General features: G+C 65.4%; 2 protein-coding genes across 2 annotated transcripts; both read right to left on the bottom strand.

Annotated features, from left to right (window-relative positions):
- Nucleotides 1-377: 377 nt before the first annotated feature.
- LOC138101726 (vesicle-associated membrane protein 2) lies at nucleotides 378-4455 on the bottom strand (the record flags this gene model as incomplete). The annotated part of the gene is made up of 3 exons (XM_068999507.1): nucleotides 4383-4455; nucleotides 1658-1781; nucleotides 378-536 (listed from the first exon to the last, which is right to left on the bottom strand). Coding segments are annotated over exons 1-3 (285 nt in total), but the record flags the coding sequence as incomplete, so codon positions are not given.
- A 3515-nt stretch (nucleotides 4456-7970) lies between these two features.
- On the bottom strand, nucleotides 7971-21812 carry LOC138101725 (aurora kinase C-like). The gene is given in 10 exon segments (XM_068999506.1): nucleotides 7971-8094; nucleotides 8096-8151; nucleotides 11340-11514; nucleotides 12589-12737; nucleotides 16344-16482; nucleotides 18012-18203; nucleotides 19527-19558; nucleotides 20256-20311; nucleotides 21574-21649; nucleotides 21774-21812. Coding segments are annotated over 10 exon segments (1023 nt in total). The 3' UTR covers nucleotides 7971-7985.
- Between the last annotated feature and the right edge of the window lie 4276 nt (nucleotides 21813-26088).

The raw sequence follows: 26088 nt of genomic DNA, 5'->3' as shown, positions 1-26088 counted from the left end.
GGTCCATTTTGGGACCATTTCAGGCGGTTTTAGGGTCCCCCTGTACCTTGAGGTTCTTCCACCACTACGGGGGCTTTTGGGGCAATTTTGGGGCCGTTTCAGGCAATTTTGGGGCCATTTCAGGCTGGTTTGGGGTCCCCCTGTACCTTGAGGTTCTTCCACCAGCACTGGGGTTTTTGGGGCCGTTTCAGGCTCTTTTGGGGCTGTTTCCGCCTCTTTTGGGCTACTTTAGGGCTATTTTGGGGCTATTTCAGGCTCTTTTGGGGCCGTACCTTGAGGTTCTTCCACCAGTACTGGGGTTTTTGGGGCTGTTTCAGGCTGTTTTGGGGCTATTTCAGGCTCTTTTGGGGCCATTTCAGGCTGGTTTGGGGCCGTACCTTGAGGTTCTTCCACCAGTACTTGCGCTTGAGCTTGGCCGCGCTGGTCTCGAACTGGGAGGCTCCGGCCTGGAGCGCGTCCGCCCGATCGTCCAGCTCCGAGAGCTTCTGGTCCCGCTCCAGCACCTTGTCCACGTTCACCCGCATGATGTCCACCACCTGCGGGGCCAGCGGTCAGCGGGCGGCGGCCAGCGCGGCCAGCGGGCACGGGATGGTGGCCAGCGCGGCCAGCAGGCACGGGATGGTGGCCAGCGTGGCCAGCGGGCAGCGGGCGGCGGCCAGCGGGGCCAGCGGGCACCGGGGCAGCGGCCAGTGCAGCCAGCGGGCACCAGGCGGCGGCCAGCGGGGCCAGCGGGCACGGGGCGGCGGCCAGCGCAGCCAGCGGGCACCGGGCGGCGGCCAGCAGGGCCAGCAGGCATGGGGGGGCAGCCAGCGGGGCCAGCGGGCACGGGGCGGGGGCCAGCGCGGCCAGCGGGCATGGGGTGGTGGCCAGCGGGGCCAGTGGTCAGCGGCCAGCGGCCAGCGCGGCCAGCGGGCACCAGGCAGGGGCTAACAGGGCCAGCGGGCAGCAGGGCGGCGGCCAGCGGGGCCAGCGGTCAGTGGGCGGCGGCCAGCGCGGCCAGCAGGCACGGGATGGTGGCCAGTGGGGCCAGCGGGCACCGGGTGGTGGCCAGCGGGGCCAGCGGGCACAGGGTGGCAGCCAGCGCGGGCAGCGGTCAGCGGGCAGTGGCCAGCGGGGCTGGGCACTGGCCACAGCACGCACCGGGCACCAAGGGATCACCTGAGCCACGGCGGCCACGGCCAGGGAGTGACCAGGCCCAGGGAGTGACCACGGCCAGGGAGTGACCACGCCCGTGCTGGCCACACCCACACTGACCACGCCCCTTTGGCCCCACCCCACTGACCACACCCCCACCCTGATGACCACACCCTGCTGGCCACACCCCCACCCCACTGACCCCACCCCCACTGGCCACGCCCCACTGACCCCACCTCCACCCCACTGACCCCACCCCACTGACCCCACCCCACTGACCCCACCCCCACTGGCCACGCCCCACTGACCCCACCCCCACCCCACTGACCCCACCCCCACCCCCCTGACCACACCCCCCTGACCCCACCCCCCTGACCCCACCCCCCCTGACCCCACCCCCACTGACCCCCACCCCCCCTGACCCCACCCCACTGACCCCACCCCCACTGACCCCTCCTCATCCCACTGACCCCTCCCCCCCCCGGCCCCCACCCCCCGCTGCCCCCTCCGGCCCCTCCCCCACCTCATCCACTTGGGCCTGGGTCTGCTGCAGCCGCCGGTTGCTGGTCAGGTTGGGGGGAGGGGCGGGGGGTCCCCCCCCTTCGCCCGCGGCGGGGGGAGGGGCGGCGGGGGCCGAGGGCGCCGACCTGGCCGGGGGTCAAAGGTCAGGGGTCAGCCCCGGCCCCACCCCCCCACCCCCCCCCAGAGCCCCGGGGGTGTCCCCAATGTCCGAGGGACCCTCGGGGGGTCCGAGGTGTCCCCGAAGTGACCCCGGGGTGTCCCCAAAGTGACCCCTGAGTGACCCCGAGGTGTCCCCAATGGCCCCAGAGTGACCCAAAGGGGACCCCGAGATCTGAGTGACCACAGGGGGGTCCCCAATGTCCGAGTGACCCCCGGGGTGTCCCCAGTGTCCCCTGAGTGACCACGGGGGGTCCCCAACGACCCCAGAGTGACCCAAAGGGGACCCCAAGATCTGAGTGACCATAGAGAGATCCCCAATGTCCGAGTGACCCCCCCGGGTGTCCCCAGTGTCCCCTGAGTGACCCAAAGGGGGACCCCCAAGATCTGAGTGACCCCCGGGGGGTCCCCAACAGCCTCTGAGTGACCCAAAGGGGTCCCCAAGATCTGAGTGACCCCCAGGATGTCCCCAGTGTCCCCCCCAAGAGTGACCACGGGGGGTCCCCATGTCTGAGTGACCCCCAGGGTGTCCCCAACGGGCCCTGAGTGACCCAAAGGGGGACCCCAAGATCTGACTGACCCCCAGGGTGTCCCCAGTGTCCCCCGAGTGACCACGGGGGGGTCCCCAATGTCCGAGTGACCTTTGGGGTGACCCCAACGGCCTCTGAGTGACCCAAAGGGGACCCCAAGATCTGAGTGACCTCCGGGGTGTCCCCAGTGTTCCCCCAAGAGTGACCACAGGGGGGTCCCCAATGTCCGAGTGACCCCCCCGGGGTGTCCCCAGTGTCCCCTGAGTGACCCAAAGGGGGTCCCCAAGATCTGAGTGACCCCTGAGGGGTCCCCAGTGTCCCCTGAGGGGTCCCCAGTGTCCCCTGAGTGACCACGGGGGGTCCCCAACGACCCCAGAGTGACCCAAAGGGGACCCCAAGATCTGAGTGACCATAGAGGGATCCCCAATGTCCGAGTGACCTTTGGGGTGACCCCAACGTCCCCTGAGTGACCCAAAGGGGACCCCGAGATCTGAGTGACCCCCGGGGTGTCCCCAGTGTCCCCTGAGTGACCCAAAGGGGGACCCCCCAGATCTGAGTGACCACGGGGGTTCCCCAACAGCCCCTGAGTGACCTTTGGGGTGTCCCCAATGTCCCCTGAGTGACCCAAAGGGGACCCCAAGATCTGAGTGACCCCCAGGGTTTCCCCAATGTCCCCCCAGAGTGACCCCTGAGGGGTTCCCAACGGCCCCTGAGTGACCACGGGGGGGGTCCCCAAAAGCCCCTGAGTGACCCAAAGGGGGACCCCGAGATCTGAGTGACCACAGGGGGTCCCCAATGTCCGAGTGACCCCCCCGGGGTGTCCCCAGTGTCCCCTGAGTGACCCCCGGGGTGGCCCCAACATCTGAGTGACCACGGGGGGTTCCCCAACAGCCCCCTGAGTGACCCAAAGGGGACCCCCAAGATCTGAGTGACCCCCGGGGTGCCCCAATGTTCCCCCCTGAGTGACCTTTGGGGGGTCCCCAGTGTCCCCTGAGTGACCGAAAGGGGACCCCAAGATCTGAGTGACCCCCAGGGTGTCCCCAGTGTCCCCCCCCAAGAGTGACCCCGAGGGGTCCCCAACGTCCCCTGAGTGACCCAAAGGGGACCCCGAGATCTGAGTGACCCCCGGGGTGACCCCAATGTCCCCCCCGAGTGACCTTTGGGGTGTCCCCAATGTCTAAGTGACCCCCCCCGGGGTGTCCCCAACGCCCCTCCCCCCCCCCGAGTGACCCCCCCGGGGTGTCCCCAACGTCCCCAGGGGTGACCGCTCGGGGGGCCGCCATGTCCAGGCCCCTCCCCCTCCTCCCACCCCCCGGGGGGGGTCCCCGCTGTCCGAGCCCCTCCCCCCCCCCACCCCCCCCACCCCCCCCACCCCCCCCGCGCGGTGGGGGAGGGGCGGCCCCTCCGCAGCGGGGGGAGGGGCACGGGCAGAGGATTTTCCCCACCCCTCCCCCACCCCCCCCCCATTCTGCGTCGGCGGCTAAAAATAGCCCGGGGTGGGGGGAGGGGCGGGGTGGGGGAGGGGAGGGGAGGGGGCCGAGCCCTCCCAGTGCTCCCAGTGCTCCCAGTTTGCCCGGCCCGCCGCCCCTCCCCCACCGCGGGGGGTGTGTGGGGGGGGGCTCTGCGGAGGTCGCGGGGGGTGGGGGAGGGGCGGGGGGGGGAGGGGGCGGCCCCGGGGGGGGGTCCCGGAGGGGTGGGGGGAGGGGGGGGATGGGGGGGGTCACAGCGGGGGGGGGGATGGGGGATGCGGCGGGGAGGGGGGGGATGGGCGGGGCGGGGTGGGGGGGGGGGGAGAGGGGGGGGTCCCGGAGGGGGTGGGGGATGGGCGGGGGGTCCCGGTAGGGGGGTGGGGCGGTGGGGGGGGGTGGGGGGGGGTCGGGGGTCCCCCAAATCGCAGCCGGGAGAGGAGGGGGGGGCGCGATGGAGGGGGGGGAGGGGCGGGGATGGGAGGGGCGGGGGGGGGACGGGGGGGTGCCGGGGGGGGTGGGGGAGGGGCGGGGGGCTCGGGGGGGGCCCGGGGGGGTCGCGCCCCCCACTCACATCCCGGAGCGGAGCTCGGTCGGTGCGGCGGAAGATGGCGGCGGGGGCAGCGCGGAGCATCCGGGAACCGGGGGGCGGGGGGGAGGGGGAGCGGGGGGAGGGGAGGGAGGGGAGGGGGGGGAGGGGGGGGCTGAGGAGCGGGGGGGGGGCGGGGGGAGCTGTGGGGCACAGGGGGCGCTGTGGGGTGGGGGATTCTGTGGGGCACAGGGAGAGCTGTGGGGGCACAGGGAGCGCTGTGGGGTGGGGGATCTATGGGGCACAGGGGGGAGCTGTGGGGCACAGGGGGAGCTGTGGGGTGGGGGATTCTATGGGGCACAGGGGGACCTATGGGGCACAGGGGGAGCTGTGGGGTGGGGGATTCTGTGGGGCACAGGGGGATCTATGGGGCACAGGGGGAGCTGTGGGGTGGGGGATTCTGTGGGGCACAGGGGGAGCTATGGGGCACAGGGAGCGCTGTGGGGTGGGGGATTCTGTGGGGCACAGGGGGAGCTATGGGGCACAGGGGGAGCTGTGGGGTGGGGGATTCTGTGGGGCACAGGGAGAGCTATGGGGCACAGGGAGAGCTATGGGGCACAGGGGGAGCTGTGGGGTGGGGAATCTATGGGGCACAGAGGGATCTATGGGGCACAGGGGGAGCTGTGGGGTGGGGGATTCTATGGGGCACAGGGGGAGCTATGGGGCACAGGGAGAGCTATGGGGCACAGGGGGAGCTGTGGGGTGGGGGAATCTATGGGGCACAGGGGGACCTATGGGGCACAGGGGGCGCTGTGGGGTGGGGGATTCTATGGGGCACAGGGGGATCTATGGGGCACAGGGGGCGCTGTGGGCACAGGGGGCGCTGTGGGGTGGGGGATTCTATGGGGCACAGGGGGATCTATGGGGCACAGGGGGCGCTGTGGGGTGGGGGATTCTATGGGGCACAGGGAGAGCTATGGGGCACAGGGGGAGCTGTGGGGTGGGGGATTCTGTGGGGCACAGGGAGAGCTATGGGGCACAGGGGGAGCTGTGGGGTGGGGGATTCTATGGGGCACAGGGGGACCTATGGGGCACAGGGGGAGCTGTGGGGTGGGGGATTCTATGGGGCACAGGGGGATCTATGGGGCACAGGGGGCGCTGTGGGGCAGCGCTGGTGCCTTGGGGGGGGAGGGTCTATGGGGCACAGGGGATTCTATGGGGCACAGCAGGTTCCATGTGGGGCCAGGAGTTATGGGGCAGGGAGGATTCTATGGGGCACAGGGGGTCTATGGGGTGCAGCAGGTGCCTGTGGGGTGGGGGATCTATAGGGCAGGGGGGATTCTATGGGGTGGGGGATCTATGGGGCACAGGGGATCTATGGGGCACAGGGGGTTTCTATGGGGCACAGCAGGTGCCTGTGGGTGTGGGGGGTTTCTATGGGGTGTGGGGGGTCTATGGGGCAGGGGGGATTCTATGGAGTGGGGGTCTATGGGGCAGGGGGGAATCTATGGGGCACAGGGGTTTCTATGGGGTGCCTGTGGGGTGGGGGACATTTATGGGGTGCAGGAGGGGTCTATGGGGCACGGGGGTGTCTATAGGGGAAGGGTCTATAGGGGGATCTATGGGGCACAGGGAGGGGAGTGCTATGGGATCTATGGGGCCCAGGGGCTCTATGGGGTCTCTATGGGGTCTCTATGGGGCCCAGGGGCTCTATGGGGTCTCTATGGGGTCTCTATGGGGCCCAGGGGCTCTATGGGGTCTCTATGGGGGCTCAGTGGGGTCTCTATGGGGTCTCTATGGGTGTCTATGGGGTTTCTATGGGGCCCAGGGGCTCTATGGGGGTCTATGGGGTTTCTATGGGGTCTCTATGGGGTCTCTATGGGGTCTCTATGGGGTCTCTATGGGGTTTCTATGGGGCCCAGGGGCTCTATGGGGCTCTATGGGGTTTCTATGGGGTTTCTATGGGGTCTCTATGGGGTTTCTATGGGTCCCAAGGGCTCTATGGGGTCTCTATGGGGTTCCATGGGGTCTCTGGGGTCTCTATGGGGTCTCTATGGGTCCCAGGGGGTCTATGGAGTCTCTATGGGGCCTGGGGGGCCTCTATGGGGTCTTTATGGGTCCCAGGGGCTCTATGGGGTCTCCATGAGGTTCTATGGGGTTCTATGGGGTTCTATGGGGGCTCTATGGGGTCTCATTGGGGCCAGGGGTTCTATGGGGCTCTATAGGGTTCCATGGGGCTCTATGGGGTCTCTCTGGGGCTCTGTGGGGTCTCTATGGGGTTCTGTGGGGTCCCATTGGGTTCTATGGGGCTCTATGGGGTTTCTATGGGGTCTCTATGGGTCCCAGGGGCTCTATGGGGCTCTATGGGGTCTCTATGGGGCTCTATGGGGCTCTATGGGGTTCTGTGGGGTCCCATTGGGTTCTATGGGGCTCTATGGGGTTCTCTCTGGGGCTCTATGGGGCTCTATGGGGTCTCTATGGGGCCCAGGGGGGGTCTATGGGGTCTCTATGGGGTCTCTATGGGGCTCTATGGGTCTCTGGGGTCTCTATGGGGTCTCTCTGGGGCTCTGTGGGGTCTCTATGGGGTTCTGTGGGGTCCCATTGGGTTCTATGGGGCTCTATGGGGTCTCTATGGGGCTCTCTGGGGTCTCTATGGGGTGGGGGGGGGGGTCAGTGGGTCGGGCCCCTCCCCCAAAGAGACTCCGAGACTGAACTAAACCGGAACAGCTTTATTGGGGGGGGAGGGGCGGGGACCCCTCCCCAAATAAAGGAGGGGGAGGGGGAGGGGGGAGACCCCCCCAAGATGGGGGAGGGGGGGAGACCCCCCCAAAAATGGGGGGAGGGGGGAGACCCCCAAAGATGGGGGAGGGGGGGGGAGACCCCTCCCCCCAGAGCAGCCGGGGGGGGTGGGGGGGGGGAGGGGCGGGGGTCACTCGTGGGCAGCGCCCGGGGGTGGGGGGGGAGGGGCCTCGGGGGTTTGGGGGGGCCCGGGGGGGCAGGGGCCAGTGGGCAGTGCCCGGGGGGGTCAGGGGCCAGTGGGCAGTGTCCTGGGGGGGGTCAGGGGGCAGTGGCCAGTGGGCAGTGCCCGGGGGGGTCAGGGGGGCAGTGGGCAGTGTCCTGGGGGGGTCAGGGGGCAGTGGCCAGTGGGCAGTGTCCGGGGGGGTCAGGGGGGTCAGGGGGCAGTGGCCAGTGACCAGTGGGCAGTGTCCGGGGGGGGTCAGGGGCCAGTGGCCAGTGGGCAGTGGGCAGTGTCCTGGGGGGTCAGGGGTGTTTGGGGGTCTCAGGGGTCACTGGTCAGTCAGTGGTCAGCGGTCAGGGCGGGCAGTAGCCGGGGTCAGGGGTCAGCGGTCAGTCAGGGCGGGGCGGTGGTCACTCAGGGGTCACTCAGCGGTCAGTGGTCAGTCAGAGCGGGTCAGTGGTCACTCAGCGGTCAGTGGTCAGTCAGTGGTCAGTCAGTGGTCACTCAGGGCGGGCAGTAGCCCGGCGGCAGCACGCGGCGGGAGTGGCCGCGCACCCAGGGGTGGCCCAGGACGCCCCTCAGGGGCAGTGCCCGGGTCGGGGTGGGTCAGTGGTCAGTCAGGGCGGGTCGGTGGTCACTCAGGGGTCACTCAGCGGTCAGTGGTCAGTCAGTGGTCAGTCAGTGGTCACTCAGGGCGGGCAGTAGCCCGGCGGCAGCACGCGGCGGGAGTGGCCGCGCACCCAGGGGTGGCCCAGGACGCCCCTCAGGGGCAGCCGCTGGCCCGGCGCCCGCTGCAGGCCGCTGGATCAGGTCCCGCGCCCCCTCCGGGATGTGGGGGGGGAAGTGCAGGTCCACCTGGGGGGAGGGGAAATGGGGGGTCAGGGGGGGTCGGGGGGGGCTCAGGTGTGTCCGGGGGGGGGGGCTCAGGTGTGCCCAGGGGTGCCCAGGTGAGCCCGGGGGGGGGCTCAGGTGTGCCCAGGTGTGCCCAGGGGTGCACAGATGAGCCCACAGGAGCTCAGGTGTGCCCAGGTGAGCCCGGGGGGGGGCTCAGGTGTGCCCAGGTGTGCCCAGGTGTGCCCGGGGGGGGGCTCAGGTGTGCCCAGGTGAGCCCAGGTGAGCCCGGGGGGGGGCTCAGGTGTGCCCAGGTGAGCTCAGGTGAGCCCAGGTGTGCCCAGATGTGCCCAGATGAGCTCGGGGGGGGGTTCAGGTGTGCCCAGGTGAGCTCAGGTGTGCCCGGGAGGGGGGCTCAGGTGTGCCCAGGTGAGCCCAGGTGAGCCCGGGGGGGGGCTCAGGTGTGCCCAGGTGAGCTCAGGTGAGCCCAGGTGTGCCCAGATGTGCCCAGATGAGCTCGGGGGGGGGGGTTCAGGTGTGCCCAGGTGAGCTCAGGTGTGCCCGGGAGGGGGGCTCAGGTGTGCCCAGGTGAGCCCAGGTGAGCCCGGGGGGGGGCTCAGGTGTGCCCAGGTGTGCCCAGGTGAGCTCTGGGGGGCCCAGGTGAGCTCAGGTGAGCCGGAGGGGGCTCAGGTGAGCCCAGGGGGGCTCAGGGGAGCTCTGGGGGGCTCGGGTGTGCCCAGGTGTGCCCAGATGAGCTCTGGGGGGGGGTTCAGGTGTGCCCAGGTGAGCTCAGATGTGCCCGGGGGGGGGGCTCAGGTGTGCCCCAGGGGTGCCCAGGTGAGCTCTGGGGAGCCCAGGTGTGCCCAGGTGAGCTCAGGGGGGGCTCAGGTGAGCTCAGGTGAGCTCTGGGGGGCCCAGGTGAGCTCAGGTGTGCCCAGGGAGGCTCAGGTGTGCCCAGGTGTGCCCAGATGAGCTCTGGGGGGGGGTTCAGGTGTGCCCAGGTGAGCTCAGGGGGGTTTAGGTGTGCCCAGGGGGGCTCAGGGGAGCTCTGGGGGGCTCGGGTATGCCCAGGTGAGCTCAGGTGTGCCCGAGGGGGGGCTCAGGTGTGCCCAGGTGAGCCCAGGTGAGCCCGTGGGGGGCTCAGGGGAGCTCAGGTGTGCCCAGGTGAGCCCGGGGGGGGGCTCAGGTGTGCCCAGGTGTGCCCAGGTGAGCTCTGGGGGGCCCAGGTGAGCTCAGGTGAGCCCAGGGGGGCTCAGGGGAGCTCTGGGGGGCTCGGGTGTGCCCAGGTGTGCCCAGATGAGCTCTGGGGGGGGGTTCAGGTGTGCCCAGGTGAGCTCAGGTGTGCCCGGGGGGGGGCTCAGGTGTGCCCAGGGGTGCCCAGGTGTGCCCAGGGGTGCCCAGGTGAGCTCAGGTGTGCCCAGGGGGGTCTCAGGTGTGCCCAGGGGGGACCCAGATGAGCCCCACAGGGGCTCAGGTGTGCCCAGGGGTGCCCAGGTGAGCTCTGGGGAGCCCAGGTGTGCCCAGGTGTGCCCAGGTGAGCTCTGGGGAGCCCAGGTGTGCCCAGGTGAGCTCAGGGGGGGCTCAGGTGTGCCCAGGTGAGCTCTGGGGGGCCCAGGTGAGCTCAGGTGAGCCCGGGGGGGGGGGCTCAGGTGAGCTCAGGTGTGCCCAGGGAGGCTCAGGTGTGCCCAGGTGAGCTCTGGGAGGGTTCAGGTGTGCCCAGGGGGGCTCAGGGTGTGCCCAGGTGTGCCCAGGTGAGCCCAGGTGAGCTCGGGGAGGCTCAGGTCAGCCCAGGTCAGCCCAGGTGAGCTCAGGTGTGCCCAGATGAGCTCTGGGGGGGTTCAGGTGTGCCCAGGTGTGCCCAGGTGAACTCTGGGGAGCCCAGGGGTGCCCAGGTGAGCCCAGGGGTGCCCAGGTGAGCTCAGGTGAGCCCAGGTGTGCCCAGGGGTGCCAGGTGAGCTCCCCTGGGTGATCCCCCTGCAGGTGTCGGCGGTGGAGGAGCTCTCGAAGGGGGGATTTGGGGCACTTTGGGCAGGTTTGGCTCGGTTTGGTGGGGATTTCGATGCCCAGGTGTGCCCAGGTGAGCTCAGGTGAGCCCAGGTGTGCCCAGGTGAGCTCAGGTGAGCCCAGGTGTGCCCAGGGGTGCCAGGTGAGCTCCCCTGGGCGATCCCCCTGTAGGTGTTGGTGGCCGAGGGGCTCTCGAAGGGGGGATTTGGGGCAGTTTGGGGCAGATTTGGCTCGGTTTGGTGGGGATTTCGATGCCCAGGGGTGCCCAGGGGTGCCAGGTGAGCTCACCTCGGCGATCCTGCGGTAGGTGTCGGTGGTGGAGGGGCTCTCGAAGGGGGAATTTGGGACAGTTTGGGGCAGTTTGGGCTGGTTTAAGGCAGTTTGGCGGGGATTTCGATGCCCAGGTGTGCCCAGGGGTGCCCAGGTGAGCTCCCCTGGGTGATCCCCCTGCAGGTGTCGGCGGTGGAGGAGCTCTCGAAGGGGGGATTTGGGACACTTTGGGGCAGGTTTGGCTCAGTTTGACGGGGATTTTGATGCCCAGGTGTGCCCAGGTGACCCCCCAGGTGTGCCCAGGTGTGCCCAGGTGAGCTCAGGTGTGCCACGGTGTGCCCAGGGGTGCCCAGGTGTGCCCAGGTGAGCTCCCCTGGGTGATCCTGCAGTGATCAGCCACAAAGGGGCTCTCGAAGGGGGGATTTGGGGCACTTTGGGGCAGGTTTGGCTCAGTTTGGCGGGGATTTCGATGCCCAGGTGTGCCCAGGTGGACCTCAGGGGGGGCTCAGGTGTGCCCAGGGGGGTTCTGGGGAGCCCAGGCAAGCCCAGGTGAGCTCAGGTGGGCTCAGGGGAGCTCTGGGGGGCCCAGGTGAGCTCAGGTGTGCCCAGGGGGGTCTCAGGTGTGCCCAGGGGGGACCCAGATGAGCCCCACAGGGGCTCAGGGGTGCCCAGGTGAGCTCAGGTGTGCCCAGGGAGGCTCAGGTGTGCCCAGGTGAGCTCTGGGGGGGTTCAGGTGTGCCCAGGGGTGCCCAGGTGTGCCCAGGTGAGCTCCCCTGGGTGATCCCCCTGCAGGTGTTGGTGGCCGAGGGGCTCTCGAAGGGGGGATTTGGGGCACTTTGGGCAGGTTTGGCTCAGTTTGGCTCAGTTTAACGGGGATTTCAATGCCCAGGTGTGCCCAGGTGTGCCCAGGGGTGCCCAGGGGTGCCAGGTGAGCTCACCTCGGCGATCCTGCGGTAGGTGTCGGCGGTGGAGGGGCTCTCGAAGGGGGGGTGCCCGGCCAGCAGCTCGTAGCACAGCACCCCCAGGCACCACAGGTCGACCTTCTCGTCGTGGCCGCCGCCCTCCACCATCTCGGGGGGCAGGTAATCCAGGGTGCCGCACATCGTCCGGCGCCTGAGGGGTTAAACCCACACCTGGGCACACCTGGGCACAGCTGGGCACACCTGAGCCCAAACAGGAACCCCCCCGAGCCCCAGGTAATCCAGGGTGCCGCACATCGTCCGGCGCCTGAGGGGTTAAACGCACACCTGGGCACAGCTGGGCACAGTTGGGGGGGCTGGGGCACACCTGGGCACACCTGGGCAGCACCAGATCCCCACAGACCCCTCCAGGTGTCCCCAGCCTGTCCCAGGTGTGTCCCCAGCTGTGCCCAGGTGTGCCCCAGCCCCCCCAGGTGTGCCCAGGTGTGCCCCAGCTGTGCCCAGGAGTGCCCCAGGTGTGCCCCAGGTGTGCCCAGCTGTGCCCACCTGTGCCCAGGTGTGTGCCAGCCTCACCTGAGGGACGGGGCGTGCACGGACCACCCGAAATCGGCCATTTTAAGCCCTTTCCCAGCCCCAGAACCCCCCCTTGCACCCCCCCAGGAGTGCCCCAGGTGTGCCCAGGTGTGCCCCACCTGTGCCCAGCTGTGCCCCAGCCTCACCTGAGGGACGGGGCGTGCACGGACCACCCAAAATCGGCCATTTTGAGCCCTTTCCCAGCCCCAGAACCCCCCCCTTGCACCCCCCAGGAGTGCCCCAGCTATGCCCAGGTGTGCCCAGGTGTACCCAGGTGTGCCCCAGGTGTACCCACCTGTGCCCAGCTGTGCCCCAGCCTCGCCTGAGGGACGGGGCGTGCACGGACCACCCAAAATCGGCCATTTTGAGCCCCTTCCCAGCCCCAGAACCCCCCTTGCACCCCCCAGGTGTGCCCCAGGTGTGCCCCAGCTGTGCCCAGCTGTGCCCAGGTGTACCCAGGTGTATCCCAGCTGTGCCCAGCTGTGCCCAGGTGTGTGCCAGCCTCACCTGAGGGACGGGGCGTGCATGGACCACCCAAAATCGGCCATTTTGAGCCCCTTCCCAGCCCCATAACCCCCCCTTGCACCCCCCAGGTGTGCCCCAGGTGTGCCCCAGCTGTACCCAGGTGTGCCCCAGGTGTGCCCAGCTGTGCCCAGGTGTGCCCCAGCTGTGCCCAGGTGTGTGCCAGCCTCACCTGAGGGACGGGGCGTGCACGGACCACCCGAAGTCGGCGATCTTGAGCTCCCCCTTGAGGCCGAGCAGGAGGTTCTCGGGTTTGATGTCGCGGTGGATCACCTTGCGCCCGTGGCAGTACAGCAGCGCGTCCGCCAGCTCCTCCATCAGCTGCCAAAAGCGGGGCAGGGCACCCCAAAATCGTCCTGGGGACCCCAAAAATCCACTCGGGGGGCCCCAAAACCCCCCCGAGACCCTCCCAGGTGTCCCTGACTCACACAGGTGCCCCCAAATCCCCCCCAGGTGCTCTGGGGTTAAAAGGGGGCAAAAAGTGACTGGGGGTCCCCAAAATCGTCCTGGGGGGCCCCAAAATCACCCTGGGGACCCCCAAAAATCCACTCGGGGGTCCCCAAAACCCCCCTGAGACCCTCCCAGGTACCCCCCAAATCCCCCCCAGGTGCTCTGGGGAAAGGGGGCAAAAAGTGACCTGGGGGTCCCCAAAATCATTCTGGGACCCCAAAAATCGCCCTGGGGACGCCAAAAATCTACTCGGGGGGGCCCCAAAACCCCCTGAGACCCCCCCAGGTGTCCCTGACTCACACAGGTACCCCCAAATCCCCCCCAGGTACCCCCAAATCCCCCCCAGGTGCTTGGGGAAAAGGGGGTAAAAAGGGGGTCCAGGACACCCCCAAAACTGACCTGGGGGGTCCCCAGAACCCCTCGGGGGTCCCGAAAATCGCCCTGGGGACCCCAAAATCGTCCTGGGGACCCCAAAAATCCACTCGGGGGGCCCCAAAACCCCCTGAGACCCCCCCCAGGTGTCCCTGATCCCTTCAGGTACCACCAAATCCCCCCCAGGTACCCCAAATCCCCCCCAGGTGCTCTGGGGTTAAAAGGGGGCAAAAAGTGACCTGGGGGTCCCCAAAAACCCCTTGGGGGTCCCCAAAAATCATCCTGGGGACCCCAAAATCGCCCTGGGGGTCCCCCAAAAATCACCCTGGGGACCCCAAAAATCCACTCGGGGGGCCCCAAAACCCCCCCGAGACCCTCCCAGGGTGTCCCTGACTCACCCAGGTACCCCCAAATCCCCCCCAGGTGCTCTGGGGGCAAGGGGGCAAAAAGTGACCTGGGGGGTCCCCAAAACCCCTCGGGGTTCCCCAAAATCGTCCTGGGGACCCCAAAAATCCACTCGGGGGGGCCCCAAAACCCCCCTGAGACCCCCCCCAGGTATCCCTGACCCACCCAGGTACCCCCCAAATCCCCCCCAGGTGCTCTGGGGGAAAAAGGGGCAAAAAGTGACCTGGGGGTCCCCAAAACCCCTCGGGGGGTCCCCAAAATCGCCCTGGGGGACCCCAAAATCATCCTGGGGGGTCCCAAAAATCCACTCGGGGCTCCCTTTTGGGGTTTTTTGGGGTCCTTTTGGTGTTTTGGGGGTCCTTTTGGGGTTTTTGGGGCCCTTTGGGGTTTTTTGGGTCCTTTTGGGGTTTTTGGGGTCCCTTTTGTGGTTTTTGGGGTCCCCTTTTGGGGTTTTTGGGTCCTTTTGGGGTTTTTGGGGTCCCTTTGGAGTTTTGGGGTCCCTTTGGGGTTTTTTTGGGGTCCTTTTGGCGTTTTTGGGTTCCCTTTGGGGTTTTTGGGGGTCCTTTTGGCGTTTTTGGGGACCCTTTGGGATTTTTGGGACCCTTTGGGATTTTTGGGGTCCCTTTTGGGGTTTTTTTGAGGTCCCTTTGGGGTTTTTTTGGGTCCCTTTGGGGTTTTGGGGGTTTTTTGGGTCCTTTTGGCGTTTTTGGGGTCCTTTTGGGGTTTTTGGGGCCCTTTGGGGTTTTTTGGGTCCTTTTGGGGTTTTTGGGGTCCCTTTTGTGGTTTTTGGGGTCCCTTTTGGGGTTTTTGGGTCCTTTTGGGGTTTTTGGGGTCCCTTTGGAGTTTTTGGGGTTCCCCAGACCCCGATTTGGGGCTGAACCCCTCATTTTGGGGGGTCCCAGCCCCCCAATCCCCTTCATTCCAGGTGTTCCAGGTCCCTCTGGATTTTGGGGGCGGCCCCCGGGATTTTGGGGTCCCTGGGTGGGTTTTGGGGTCCCTGATGGGATTTTTGGGGTGATTTTGGGGTTTTGGGGGTCTCTGGAGGGTTTATGGAGTCCCTGAGATTGTTTGGGGGGGGAATTTTGGGGTTTTTGGGGTCCCCAAGTTGGTTTTTGGGGCAATTCTGGGGTGGTTTTGGGGCGATTTTGGGGCCCCTGAGATGTTTTTTTGGGGATTTTTGGGATTTCTGGGGTCCCCGAGTTGGATTTGGGGTGATTTTGGGGTTTTTGGGGTCCCCGAGTTGGTTTTTGGGGCGATTCTGGGGTTTTTGGGGTGCCCAAGTTGGTTTTTGGGGGTGATTCTGGGGTTTTTGGGGTCCCCGAGTTGGTTTTTGGGGCAATTCTGGGGCAGTTTTGGGTTTTTTTGGGGTCCCTGAGTTGGTTTTGGGGCGATTCTGGGGTTTTGGGATCCCTGAGTTGGTTTCTGGGGTGGTTTTGGGGGTTTTTTGGCACCCCCAAGTTGGTTTTTTGGGGCGATTCTGGGGTGGTTTTGGGGGTTTTTGGGGTCCCCGAGTTGGATTTGGGGACAATTCTGGGGTTTTTTGGGGTTCCCGAGTTGGTTTTTGGGAGCGATTCTGGGATTTTTGGGGTCCCCGAGTTGGATTTTGGGGTGATTCGGGGGTTTTTGGGGTCCCCGACTTGGTTTTTGGGAGCAATTCTGGGATTTTTGGGGTCCCCGAGTTGGTTTTTGCAGGCGATTCTGGGGTTTTTGGGGTGCCCAAGTTGGTTTTTGGGGCAATTCTGGGGTTTTTTGGGGTCCCCGAGTTGGTTTTTGGGGCGATTCTGGGGTTTTTGGGGTCCCCGAGTTGGTTTTGGGGCGATTCTGGGGTGGTTTGGGGGTTTTTTGGGGTCCCCAAGTTGGATTTGGGGGCGATTCTGGAGTTTTTGGGGTCCCCGAGTTGGTTTTGGGGGCGATTCTGGGGTTTTTTAGGATCCCCGACTTGTTTTTTGGGGCAATTCTGGGGTTTTTGGGGTGCCCAAGTTGGTTTTTGGGGCGATTCTGGGGTTTTTGGGGTCCCCGAGTTGGTTTTTGGGGCGATTCTGGGGTTTTTCTGGGGTCCCCAAGTTGGTTTTTGGGGTGATTCTGGGGTTTTTTGGGGTCCCCGAGTTGGTTTTTGGGGTGATTCTGGAGCGATTCTGGGGTTTTTGGGGTCCCCGAGTTGGATTTTGGGGCGATTCTGGGGTTTGGGGATCCCTGAGTTGGTTTCTGGGGTGGTTTTTTCGCACCCCTGAGTTGGTTTTTTGGGGCAATTCCGGGGTTTTTGGGGTCCCCGAGTTGGATTTGGGGACAATTCTGGGATTTTTTAGGGTCCCCGAGTTGGTTTTTGGGGCAATTCTGGGGCAGTCTTGGGTTTTTTTGGCACCCCTGAGTTGGTTTTGGGGCGATTCTGGGGTTTTGGGATCCCTGAGTTGGTTTCTGGGGTGGTTTTGAGGGTTTTTTGGCACCCCTGAGTTGGTTTTTTGGGGTGATTCTGGAGTTTTTTGGGGTCCCAAAGTTGGTTTTTGGGGCGATTCTGGGGTTTTTGGGGTCCCCGAGTTGGATTTGGGGGCGATTCTGGGGTTTTTTAGGATCCCCGAGTTGTTTTTTGGGGCGATTCTGGGGTTTTTTAGGGTCCCCAAGTTGGATTTGGGGGGCGATTCTGGGGTTTTTTGGGGTGCCCGAGTTGATTTTGGGGGTGATTGGGGCGTTTCGGGGTCCCACCGTGGCCGTCCTGGTGGCGTCCAGGCGCCGGCAGCGCTGCAGCTCCTTGTAGAGCTCCCCCCGGGGCGCGAACTCCAGGATCAGGAACACCCGGCGCCGGTCGTGGAAGTAATTGTAGAGCCGCAGCACGTTGGGGTGCCTGAGGGGGACCCCAAAAATCAGCCTCCCCAAATCTTGGGACCCCCCCAGGGACCCCAAAACCCCCCCAGGATCCGTCCCAGTGTCACCTGAGGGACACCCCCAGAACTGGATCCCCCCCCCCCAGGTCAGCAGTGGTACAGCCCGAGCGCACTGGGGTGTCTGGGGGACCCCAAAACTGAGAGACCCCAAATTTGGGACCCCTCCCCAAATCCTGGGACCCCCCCAGGGACCCCAAAACCCCCCCAGGATCTGTTCCAGTGTCACCCAAGAGACCCCCCAGAAGTGACACCCCCCCGTGCCGGGTCAGCAATGGTACAGCCCGAGCGCACTGGGGTGTCTGGGGGACCCCAAACTGAGAGACCCCACCCCAAAATGGGACCCCAAAACCCCCCCAGGATCCGCCCCGGTGTCACCCAAGGGACCCCCCTCCAGAATTGAGACCCCCCCCCCCCGGTCAGCAATGGTACAGCCCGAGCGCATTGGGGTGTCTGGGGGACCCCAAAACTGAGAGACCCCAAATTTGGGACCCCTCCCCAAATCCTGGGACCCTCCCAGGGACCCCAAAACCCCACAGGGACCCCCAGGATCTGCCCCAGTGTCACCCGAGGGACCCCCCCAGAACTGGATCCCCCCCTAGGTCAGCAATGGTACAGCCCGAGCACATTGGGGTGTCTGAGGGACCCCAAAACTGAGAGACCTCACCCCAAAATGGGACCCCAAAACCCCCCAGGGACCCCCAGGATCTGTTCCAGTGTCACCCAAGAGACCCCCCAGAAGTGACACCCCCCCGTGCCGGGTCAGCAATGGTACAGCCCGAGCGCACTGGGGTGTCTGGGGGACCCCAAAATGAGAGACCCCACCCCAAAATGGGACCCCAAAATCCCCCAAAACCCCCCCAGGATCCGTCCCAGTGTCACCCGAGGGACCCCAGAACTGAAACTGGGACCCCCCCAGGTGCCCAGCTGTGCCCCAGGTATGCCCCAGCTGTGCCCCAGGTGTGCCCCAGCTGTGCCCCAGCTGTGCCCCAGGTGTGTCTCCCACCCCCAGCTGTGCCCAGCCGTGCCCCAGCGGTACCTGAGGTGTGCCCAGCTGTGCCCCAGGTGTGTTTCCCACCCCCAGCTGTGCCCAGCTGTGCCCCAGGTGTGTTTCCCACCCCCAGCTGTGCCCAGCTGTGCCCCAGGTGCGTCTCCCACCCCCAGCTGTGCCAGCTGTGCCCCAGCGGTACCTGAGGTGCGCCCAGCTGTGCCCCAGGTGTGTCTCCCACCCCCAGCCGTGCCCAGCTGTGCCCCAGGTGTGTTTCCCACCCCCAGCTGTGCCCAGCTGTGCCCCAGGTGTGTCTCCCACCCCCAGCTGTGCCAGCTGTGCCCAGCCGTGCCCCAGCGGTACCTGAGGTGTGCCCCAGGTGTGTTTCCCACCCCCAGCTGTGCCAGCTGTGCCCCAGCGGTACCTGAGGTGTGCCCAGCTGTGCCCCAGGTGTGTCTCCCACCCCCAGCTGTGCCAGCTGTGCCCAGCTGTGCCCAGCGGTACCTGAGGTGCGCCTGGATCTCGATCTCCCTCCGCAGCTGGTGCTCCACCCCCTCCTTCTCCACCTGCGACTTGAAGAGCACCTTGAGGGCCACCAGGAAGCCGGAGCGCTGCTCCCGGGCCAGGTACACGTTGCCGAACTTGCCCTTGCCCAGCGGGCGGCCGATCTCGAAATCCTTCAGCGAGAACGTCCGGCTGCCCAGGGACAGCGGTCAGGGGCACCCTGGCACGGCCAGGGGCACCCAGGGATGGCCAGGGATGGCCAGGGGCACCCAGGGACAGCCAGGGACACCCAGGGACAGCGGTCAGGGGCACCCTGGCACGGCCAGGGGCACCCAGGGATGGCCAGGGACAGCCAGGGATGGCCAGGGATAGCCAGGGGCACCCAGGGACAGCCAGGGACACCCAGGGACAGCGGTCAGGGGCACCCAGGCACGGCCAGGGGCACCCAGGGATGGCCAGGGATAGCCGGGGGCACCCAGGGATAGCCAGGGATAGCCAGGGGCAGCAATCAGGGGCACCCTGGCATGGCCAGGGGCACCCAGGGATGGCCAGGGATGGCCAGGGGCACCCAGGGATAGCCAGGGGCACCCAGGGACAGCCAGGGATAGCCAGGGACACCCAGGGATAGCCAGGGGCAGCGGTCAGGGGCACCCTGGCATGGCCAGGGGCACCCAGGGATGGCCAGGGATGGCCAGGGATAGCCAGGGATGGCCAGGGGCACCCAGGGACAGCCAGGGATAGCCAGGGGCACTCAGGGGCACCCAGGGACTCCCAGGGACAGCGGTCAGGGGCACCCTGGCATGGCCAGGGGCACCCAGGGATGGCCAGGGACACCCAGGGATGGCCAGGGGCACCCAGGGATGGCCAGGGATAGCCAGGGGCAGCGGTCGGGGCACCCTGGCATGGCCAGGGGCACCCAGGGATGGCCAGGGATGGCCAGGGGCACCCAGGGATAGCCAGGGGCAGCGGTCAGGGGCACCCTGGCATGGCCAGGGGCACCCAGGGATGGCCAGGGATAGCCAGGGATGGCCAGGGGCACCCAGGGATGGCCAGGGGCACCCAGGGATGGCCAGGGATAGCCGGGGGCACCCAGGGATAGCCAGGGATAGCCAGGGGCAGCGGTCAGGGGCAGCCTGGCACGGCCAGGGGCACCCAGGGATGGCCAGGGACACCCAGGGGCACCCAGGGATAGCCAGGGGCACCCAGGGACAGCCAGGGGCACCCAGGGACAGCCAGGGATAGCCAGGGATAGCCAGGGGCAGCGGTCAGGGGCACCCTGGCATGGCCAGGGGCACCCAGGGACAGCCAGGGATAGCCAGGGACAGCCAGGGATAGCCAGGGACAGCGGTCAGGGGCACCCTGGCATGGCCAGGGGCACCCAGGGTCAGCCAGGGACAGCCAGGGATAGCCAGGGGCAGCAGTCAGGGACACCCAGGGGCACCCAGGGACAGCAGTCAGGGGCACCCAGGGCACTCAGGGGCACCCAGGGACAGCGGTCAGGGAGCCCTGGGGCACCCAGAGACACCCAGGGACACCCCCAGGGACACCTGGGGACACCCAGGGACAGCATCAGGGGCACCCAGGGGCACCCAGGGACACCCAGGGACACCCAGGGGCACCCTGGCACACCCAGGGACAGCGGTCAGGGAGCCCTGGGGCACCCAGGGACACTTGGGGACAGCGGTCAGGGACACCCAGGGCACTCAGGGGCACCCAGGGACACCCCCAGCGACACCTGGGGACACCCAGAGACACCCAGGGACCCCTGGGACACCCCCAGGGACACCCCCAGGGACACCCTGGGGACATTGGGGACACCTGGGGGCACCTGGGGACAGCTGGGCATGGGTGGGGCACCTGAGGTGACACCTGGGGGCACCTGGGGCACTTCAAATCCAGGGGGCCACCTGGGAGGGACCAGAGGCCACCAACCTTGTGCCACCCCCAGACCCCCCCAGGGCCACCCAGGGGGTGTCCAGGACCCCTCAGTGTCACCCAGGGGGGGTTTGGGACCCCCCAGGACCCCCCAGTGTCACCCAGGGGGGGTTTGGGACCCCCCAATGTCACCCCAGGACCCCTCAGTGCCACCCCAGGACCCCCCAGTGTCACCCAGGGGGGGTTTGGGACCCCCCAATGTCACCCCAGGACCCCCCAGTGCCACCCCAGGACCCCTCAGTGCCACCCAGGGGGTCCCAGTGTCACCCCCCCCTCCCCCCTTGGGGTCCCCCCCAGCCCCCCACTCACACGGGGGGGGGGAGGGGCCGGCACCATGCTGGGCTCCAGGGGCACCCGCCCGACTCCTGGGGGGCAGAAAGGGGGGTCAGTACCCCAAAAACACCCCCGGGACCCCAAAAACACCCAAAACACACCCAAAACCAGTCCTGGGACCCCAAAAACACCCCAGAACCACCCTAAAAACACCCCAAAAACATCCCCGGGACCCCAAACACACCCCAGAACCACCCCTGGGACCCCAAAAACACCCCCGGGACCCCAAAAACACCCAAAAACCACCCTAAAAACACCCCAAAAACACCCAAAAACCACCCCTGGGACCCCAAAAACACCCGTGGGAACCCCCAAAACACCCCTGGGACCCCACAAAGCACCCTAAAAACACCCCAGGGACCCCCAAAACCACCTCTGCATTCCCAAAACCACCCCAGTACCCCAAAAACCACCCCTGGGACCCCAAAATCAACCCTAGGGACCCCAAAAATCACCCCTGGGACCTCCAAAACCACCCCTGGGACCCCCAAAATCACCCCTGGGACCCCCAAAACCACCCCTGGGACCCCCAAAATCACCCCTGGATTCCCAAAACCACCCCTGGGACCCCCAAAACCACCCCAGAATTCCTGAAACCACCCCAGGGACCCCCAAAATCAACCCCAAGACCCCCAAAGGATCCCCAGGACCCCCCACACCTGAGGACCCCCAGATGGGGCCCCCCCAAATGGACCCAGATGTCCGTGACCCCCCTCAAATCCCCTCTGGACCCCCCCAAACCCCCTGAAACCCCCCCAGGACCCTTTGAACCCCCCCAAATCCCTCCCAGGACCCTTTGAACCCCCCAAGTGCCCCCCTGGACCCTTTGAACCCCCCCCAAATTCCCCCCAGGACCCTTTGAACCCCCCCCAAATCCCCCCCAGGACCCTTTGAGCCCACCCGAAATCCCCCCCAAGACCCTTTGAGCCCCCCCAAATCCCCCCAGGACCCTTTGAACCCCCCAAATCCCCCTCAAACGCCCCCTGGACCCCCCCAAACCCCCCTAGGACCCTTTGCACCCCCCCCAATCCCCCCCAGCACCCTTTGAGCCCCCCCAAATCCCCCTCAGGACCCTTTGAGCCCCCCCAAATCCCCCCCAGCACCCTTTGAGCCCCCCCAAATCCCCCCCCAGGACCCTTGGAACCCCCCCAAATCCCCCCCTGGACACCCCCAAATCCCCCCCAGGACCCTTTGAACCCCCCAAATCCCCCCCTGGACACCCCCAAATCCCCCCCAGGACCCTCTGAGCCCCCCAAAACCCCCTCAGGACCCCCCAAACCCCCTCCCCCCGTACCTGGCAGGGCCTTCCCGGGGGGCTCCGAGCCCGGGGGGTCCTTGCGGGGCACCCGCAGGGGGGGAGGGACTGAACTCTGGGGGGGAAATGGGGAGGGGTCACCCCAAACCCAACCCCCCCCCCCCACGCCGAGGGGGCAGGGGGACCCCTCAAATTGGGGAGGGGGACAATTGGGGGGGGAGGGGAGGGAGGGGTCTCACCTTGGTCAGGCTGGGGGCCACGTTCTCCTTCTGTGCCATCCTGGGGGGGCACAAAGGGTCAGGGGGAGCCCCAAAAACCCCCCAGAAACCCCCTGGGATCCCCAAAAATCCCCCTGGGATCCCCAAAAAACCCCCTGGGATCCCCAAACACCCCCCAGGACCCCCAAACACCCCCCGGCATCCCCAAAAACCCCCTGGGATCCCCAAACATTCCTGGGAGTCCCCAAAACCACCATGGGAACCCCAAAAACCACCCCTGGGACCCCCAAAACCACCCCGGGACTCCCAAAACCACCCCAGGATCCCCAAAACCACCCCTGGGACCCCCCAAAACCACCCCAGCACCCCCAAAACCACCCCTGGGACCCCCAAAACCCCCCTGGGATCCCCAAACACCCCCCTCAGGACCCCCAGAAACCCCCCAAAACCCCCCCCAGGACCCCCAAAACCTCCCCTGGGATCCCCCCAGGGCCCCCAAACCCCCACCAACCCCAAACCCCTCCCCCAAAACCCCCCCGGGATCCCTCCAGGGATCCCCAGACACCCCCCCCAACCCCGAATTCCCCCCCAGGACCCCCCAAACCCCCCCCAAAACCCCCTGGGATCCCCAAACTCCCCCTCCGGACCCCCAACCCCCCCCCCTAAACCCCTGGGATCCCCCCAGGGCCCCCAAACCCCCACCAACCCCAACCCCCCCCCCAGGACCCCCAAAACCTTCCCCAGCCCCCCCAAATTCCTCCCTCGGGACCCCCAAACCCCACCCCAGAACCCCCAACCTCCTCACAAGCCCCCCCCCAAAACCCTCCCGGGACCCCTCAAACCCCTCCTAGACCCCCCCCCCAAATCACTCACGCCCCCTTTTAGACCCCCCAAAATCTCCCAACCCCCTCCCAGGACCCCCCAGAAATCACCCCGAGACCCCAAACCCACCTTGATCCTTCCCGGGGACCCCCAAACCACCCCAGGAACCTCCAAAATCTCTTCAAGACCCTCCCCCGAACCACCCAGGACCCCCTAAAAACCACCCAGGACCCCCTAAAACCACCCAGGACCCCCCCCCAACCCCTCCCGGGAACCCCAAAACCTCTTCCGTGACCCCCTAAAGTCCCCTCAGCACCCCCCAATCCCCCTCGGAATCCCCCAGGACCCCCCAGAATTCCCTCAGCTCCTCCCGGGGCCCCTCAAAACCCCGCTGGGGACCCCCAGGATCCCCCCCGGGACCCCCTAATTCCCCTCAAGAATCCCATCGGGACCCCCCCAAATCCCCTCGGGACCCTCAAAATTCCCTGAGGACCCCCCAATTTCCCTCAGAAATCCCCTCGGGACCCCCCAGAAACCCCTCGGAACACCCAAGATCCCCCCCGGGATCCCCCAATTCTCCTCAAGAACCTCCTCGGGACCCCCCAAATCCCCTCGGGGGCCCTCAAAATTCCCTCAGGACCCCCCAATTTCCCTCAGAAATCCCCTGGGGACCCCCCAAATCCCCTCGGAACACCCAAGATCCCCCCCGGGATCCTCCAATTCTCCTCAAGAACCTCCTCGGGACCCCCCGGGACCCCCCAGGGCCCCTCAAGAACCACAAGATCCCACCCAGGACCCTCCAAACCCCCTCAGGACCACCCAATTCCCCTCAGAAATCCCCTCGGGACCCCCCTATTTCCCTCAGAAATCCCCTCGGGACTCCCCAAATCCCCTCGGAACACCCAAGATTCCCCCCGGGAACCCCCGATTCCCCTCAGGAACCTCCTCAGGACCCCCCAGGGCCCCTCAAGAACCACAAGATCCCACCCAGGACCCTCCAAACCCCCTCAGGACCACCCAATTCCCCTCAGAAATCCCCTCGGGACCCCCCTATTTCCCTCAGAAATCCCCTCGGGACTCCCCAAATCCCCTCAGAACACCCAAAGATTCCCCCCGGGAACCCCCAATTCCCCTCAGGAACCTCCTCAGGACCCCCCAGGGCCCCTCAAGAACCACAAGATCCCACCCAGGACCCTCCAAACCCCCTCAGGACCGCCCAATTTCCCTCAGAAATCCCCTCGGGACCCCCCAAATCCCCTCGGGACCCCCAAAAATCCCCCCCAAAACCGCCCCAATTTTCCGCTCCTCACCCGCCGCCCGTCGCTGTCGCCGCCGCCGCTTCAAATTTCCCCCCCCGCGCTCCCATTGGTCGCCGCCCGCGCGCGCCGCGCTCCCATTGGTTCGTCCCTCACAGATCCCCGCCCACTCCTTGCGCGCCGCTCTCCTATTGGCCACGGCCTCAGGAATCCCCGCCCACCGCGGTTGTCCCGCCCTCTTTTGCGCGAGGCTCGGCTCTGATTGGCCGCCAGGGCGGGAGGAGGGGGGATTTATTGACCAATCAGCGCGGGGAGCGGGTGGTCACGTGGGGAGGCGGCGGCCATCTTGTGCTCGGCCGTTCCGCCCGGCAACAGGGGCGGGGCCGAGAGGGGCGGCGGCCAATCAGAGAGCGGGGGGGGGCGCGGGGGGCCAGTACGGACCAGTACGGACCAGTACGGACCAGTATGGACCAGTATAGAACAGTATGGGCCAGTAAAAACCAGCATGGACCAGTACGGACCAGTATGGACCAATATAGAACAGTATGGGCTAGTAAAAACCAGCATGAACCAGTACGGACCAGTATGGACCAGTATGGACCAATATAGAACAGTATGGGCCAGTAAAAACCAGCATGGACCAGTACGGACCAGTACGGACCAATATAGAACAGTATGGGCCAGTAAAAACCAGCATGGACCAGTACGGACCAGTATGGACCAATATAGAACAGTATGGGCTAGTAAAAACCAGCATGGACCAGTACGGACCAGTATGGACCAGTATGGACCAATATAGAACACTATGGGCCAGTAAAAACCAGCATGGACCAGTACGGACCAGTATGGACCAATATAGAACAGTATGGGCCAGTAAAAACCAGCATGGACCAGTACGGACCAGTATGGACCAGTATGGACCAATATAGAACACTATGGGCCAGTAAAAACCAGCATGGACCAGTACGGACCAGTATGGACCAATATAGAACAGTATGGGCCAGTAAAAACCAGCATGGACCAGTACGGACCAGTATGGACCAGTATAGAACAGTATGGGCCAGTAAAAACCAGCATGGACCAGTACGGACCAGTATGGACCAGTATGGACCAATATAGAACAGTATGGGCCAGTAAAAACCAGCATGGACCAGTACGGACCAGTATGGACCAATATAGAACAGTATGAGCCAGTGCAGACCAGTACGGGCCAGTAAAAACCAGTATGGACCAGTATAGACCAGTACGGGCCAGTAAAAACCAGTATGGGCCAGTAAAAACCAGCATGGACCAGTACGGACCAGTATGGGCCAGTATGGAACAATATAGAACAGTATGGGCCAGTAAAAACGAGCATGGACCAGTACGGACCAGTATGGACCAATATAGAACAGTATGAGCCAGTGCAGACCAGTACGGGCCAGTAAAAACCAGTATGGACCAGTATAGACCAGTACGGGCCAGTAAAAACCAGTATGGGCCAGTATAAACCAGCATGGACCACTATAGAACAGTATGGGCCAGTAAAGACCAGTATAGACCAGTATAGAACAGTATGGACCAGTATAGAACAGTATGGGCCAGCATTGACCAGCACGAACCAGTAAAGACCAGTATGGACCAGTATGGACCAGTAAAAACCGGTATGGACCAGTATGGACCAGTAAAAACCAGTATGGGCCAGCATGGACCAGTACGGACCAGCACGAACCAGTAAAGACCAATATAGACCAGTATGGACCAATAAAAACCAGTATGGACTAGTACGGACCAGTAAAAACCAGTATGGGCCAGTGCAAACCAGCATGAACCAGTAAAGACCAGTATAGACCAATATAGAACAGTATGGGCCAGTAAGAAGCAGTATGGACCAGTATAAACCAGTACAGGCCAATAAAAACTGGCCTAGACCAGTGTGGACCAGCATGAACCAGAATGGACCAGTATGGACCGGTATGGACCAGTAAAAACTGGTATGGACCAGTATGGGCCAGTGCAGACCAGCACGAACCAGTAAAGACCAGTATGGACCAATATAGAACAGTATGGGCCAGTGCGGACCAGTATGGACCAGTATAGACCAGTACGGGCCAGTAAAAACCGGTATGGACCAGTGTGGACCAGCAGGAACCAGTAAAGACCAGTATGGGCCAGTAAAGACTAGTATGGCCCAGTGTGGACCAGTACGGGTCAGTAGAAACCAGTGCAGACCAGTATGGAACGTACAGACCAGTACAGAGCTGTGCAAACCAGTATGA

Source organism: Aphelocoma coerulescens, unplaced genomic scaffold, assembly GCF_041296385.1.
Source record: "Aphelocoma coerulescens isolate FSJ_1873_10779 unplaced genomic scaffold, UR_Acoe_1.0 HiC_scaffold_453, whole genome shotgun sequence".
Lineage (NCBI taxonomy): Eukaryota > Metazoa > Chordata > Aves > Passeriformes > Corvidae > Aphelocoma > Aphelocoma coerulescens.
This window is presented reverse-complemented; position numbering and strand designations above follow the sequence as displayed.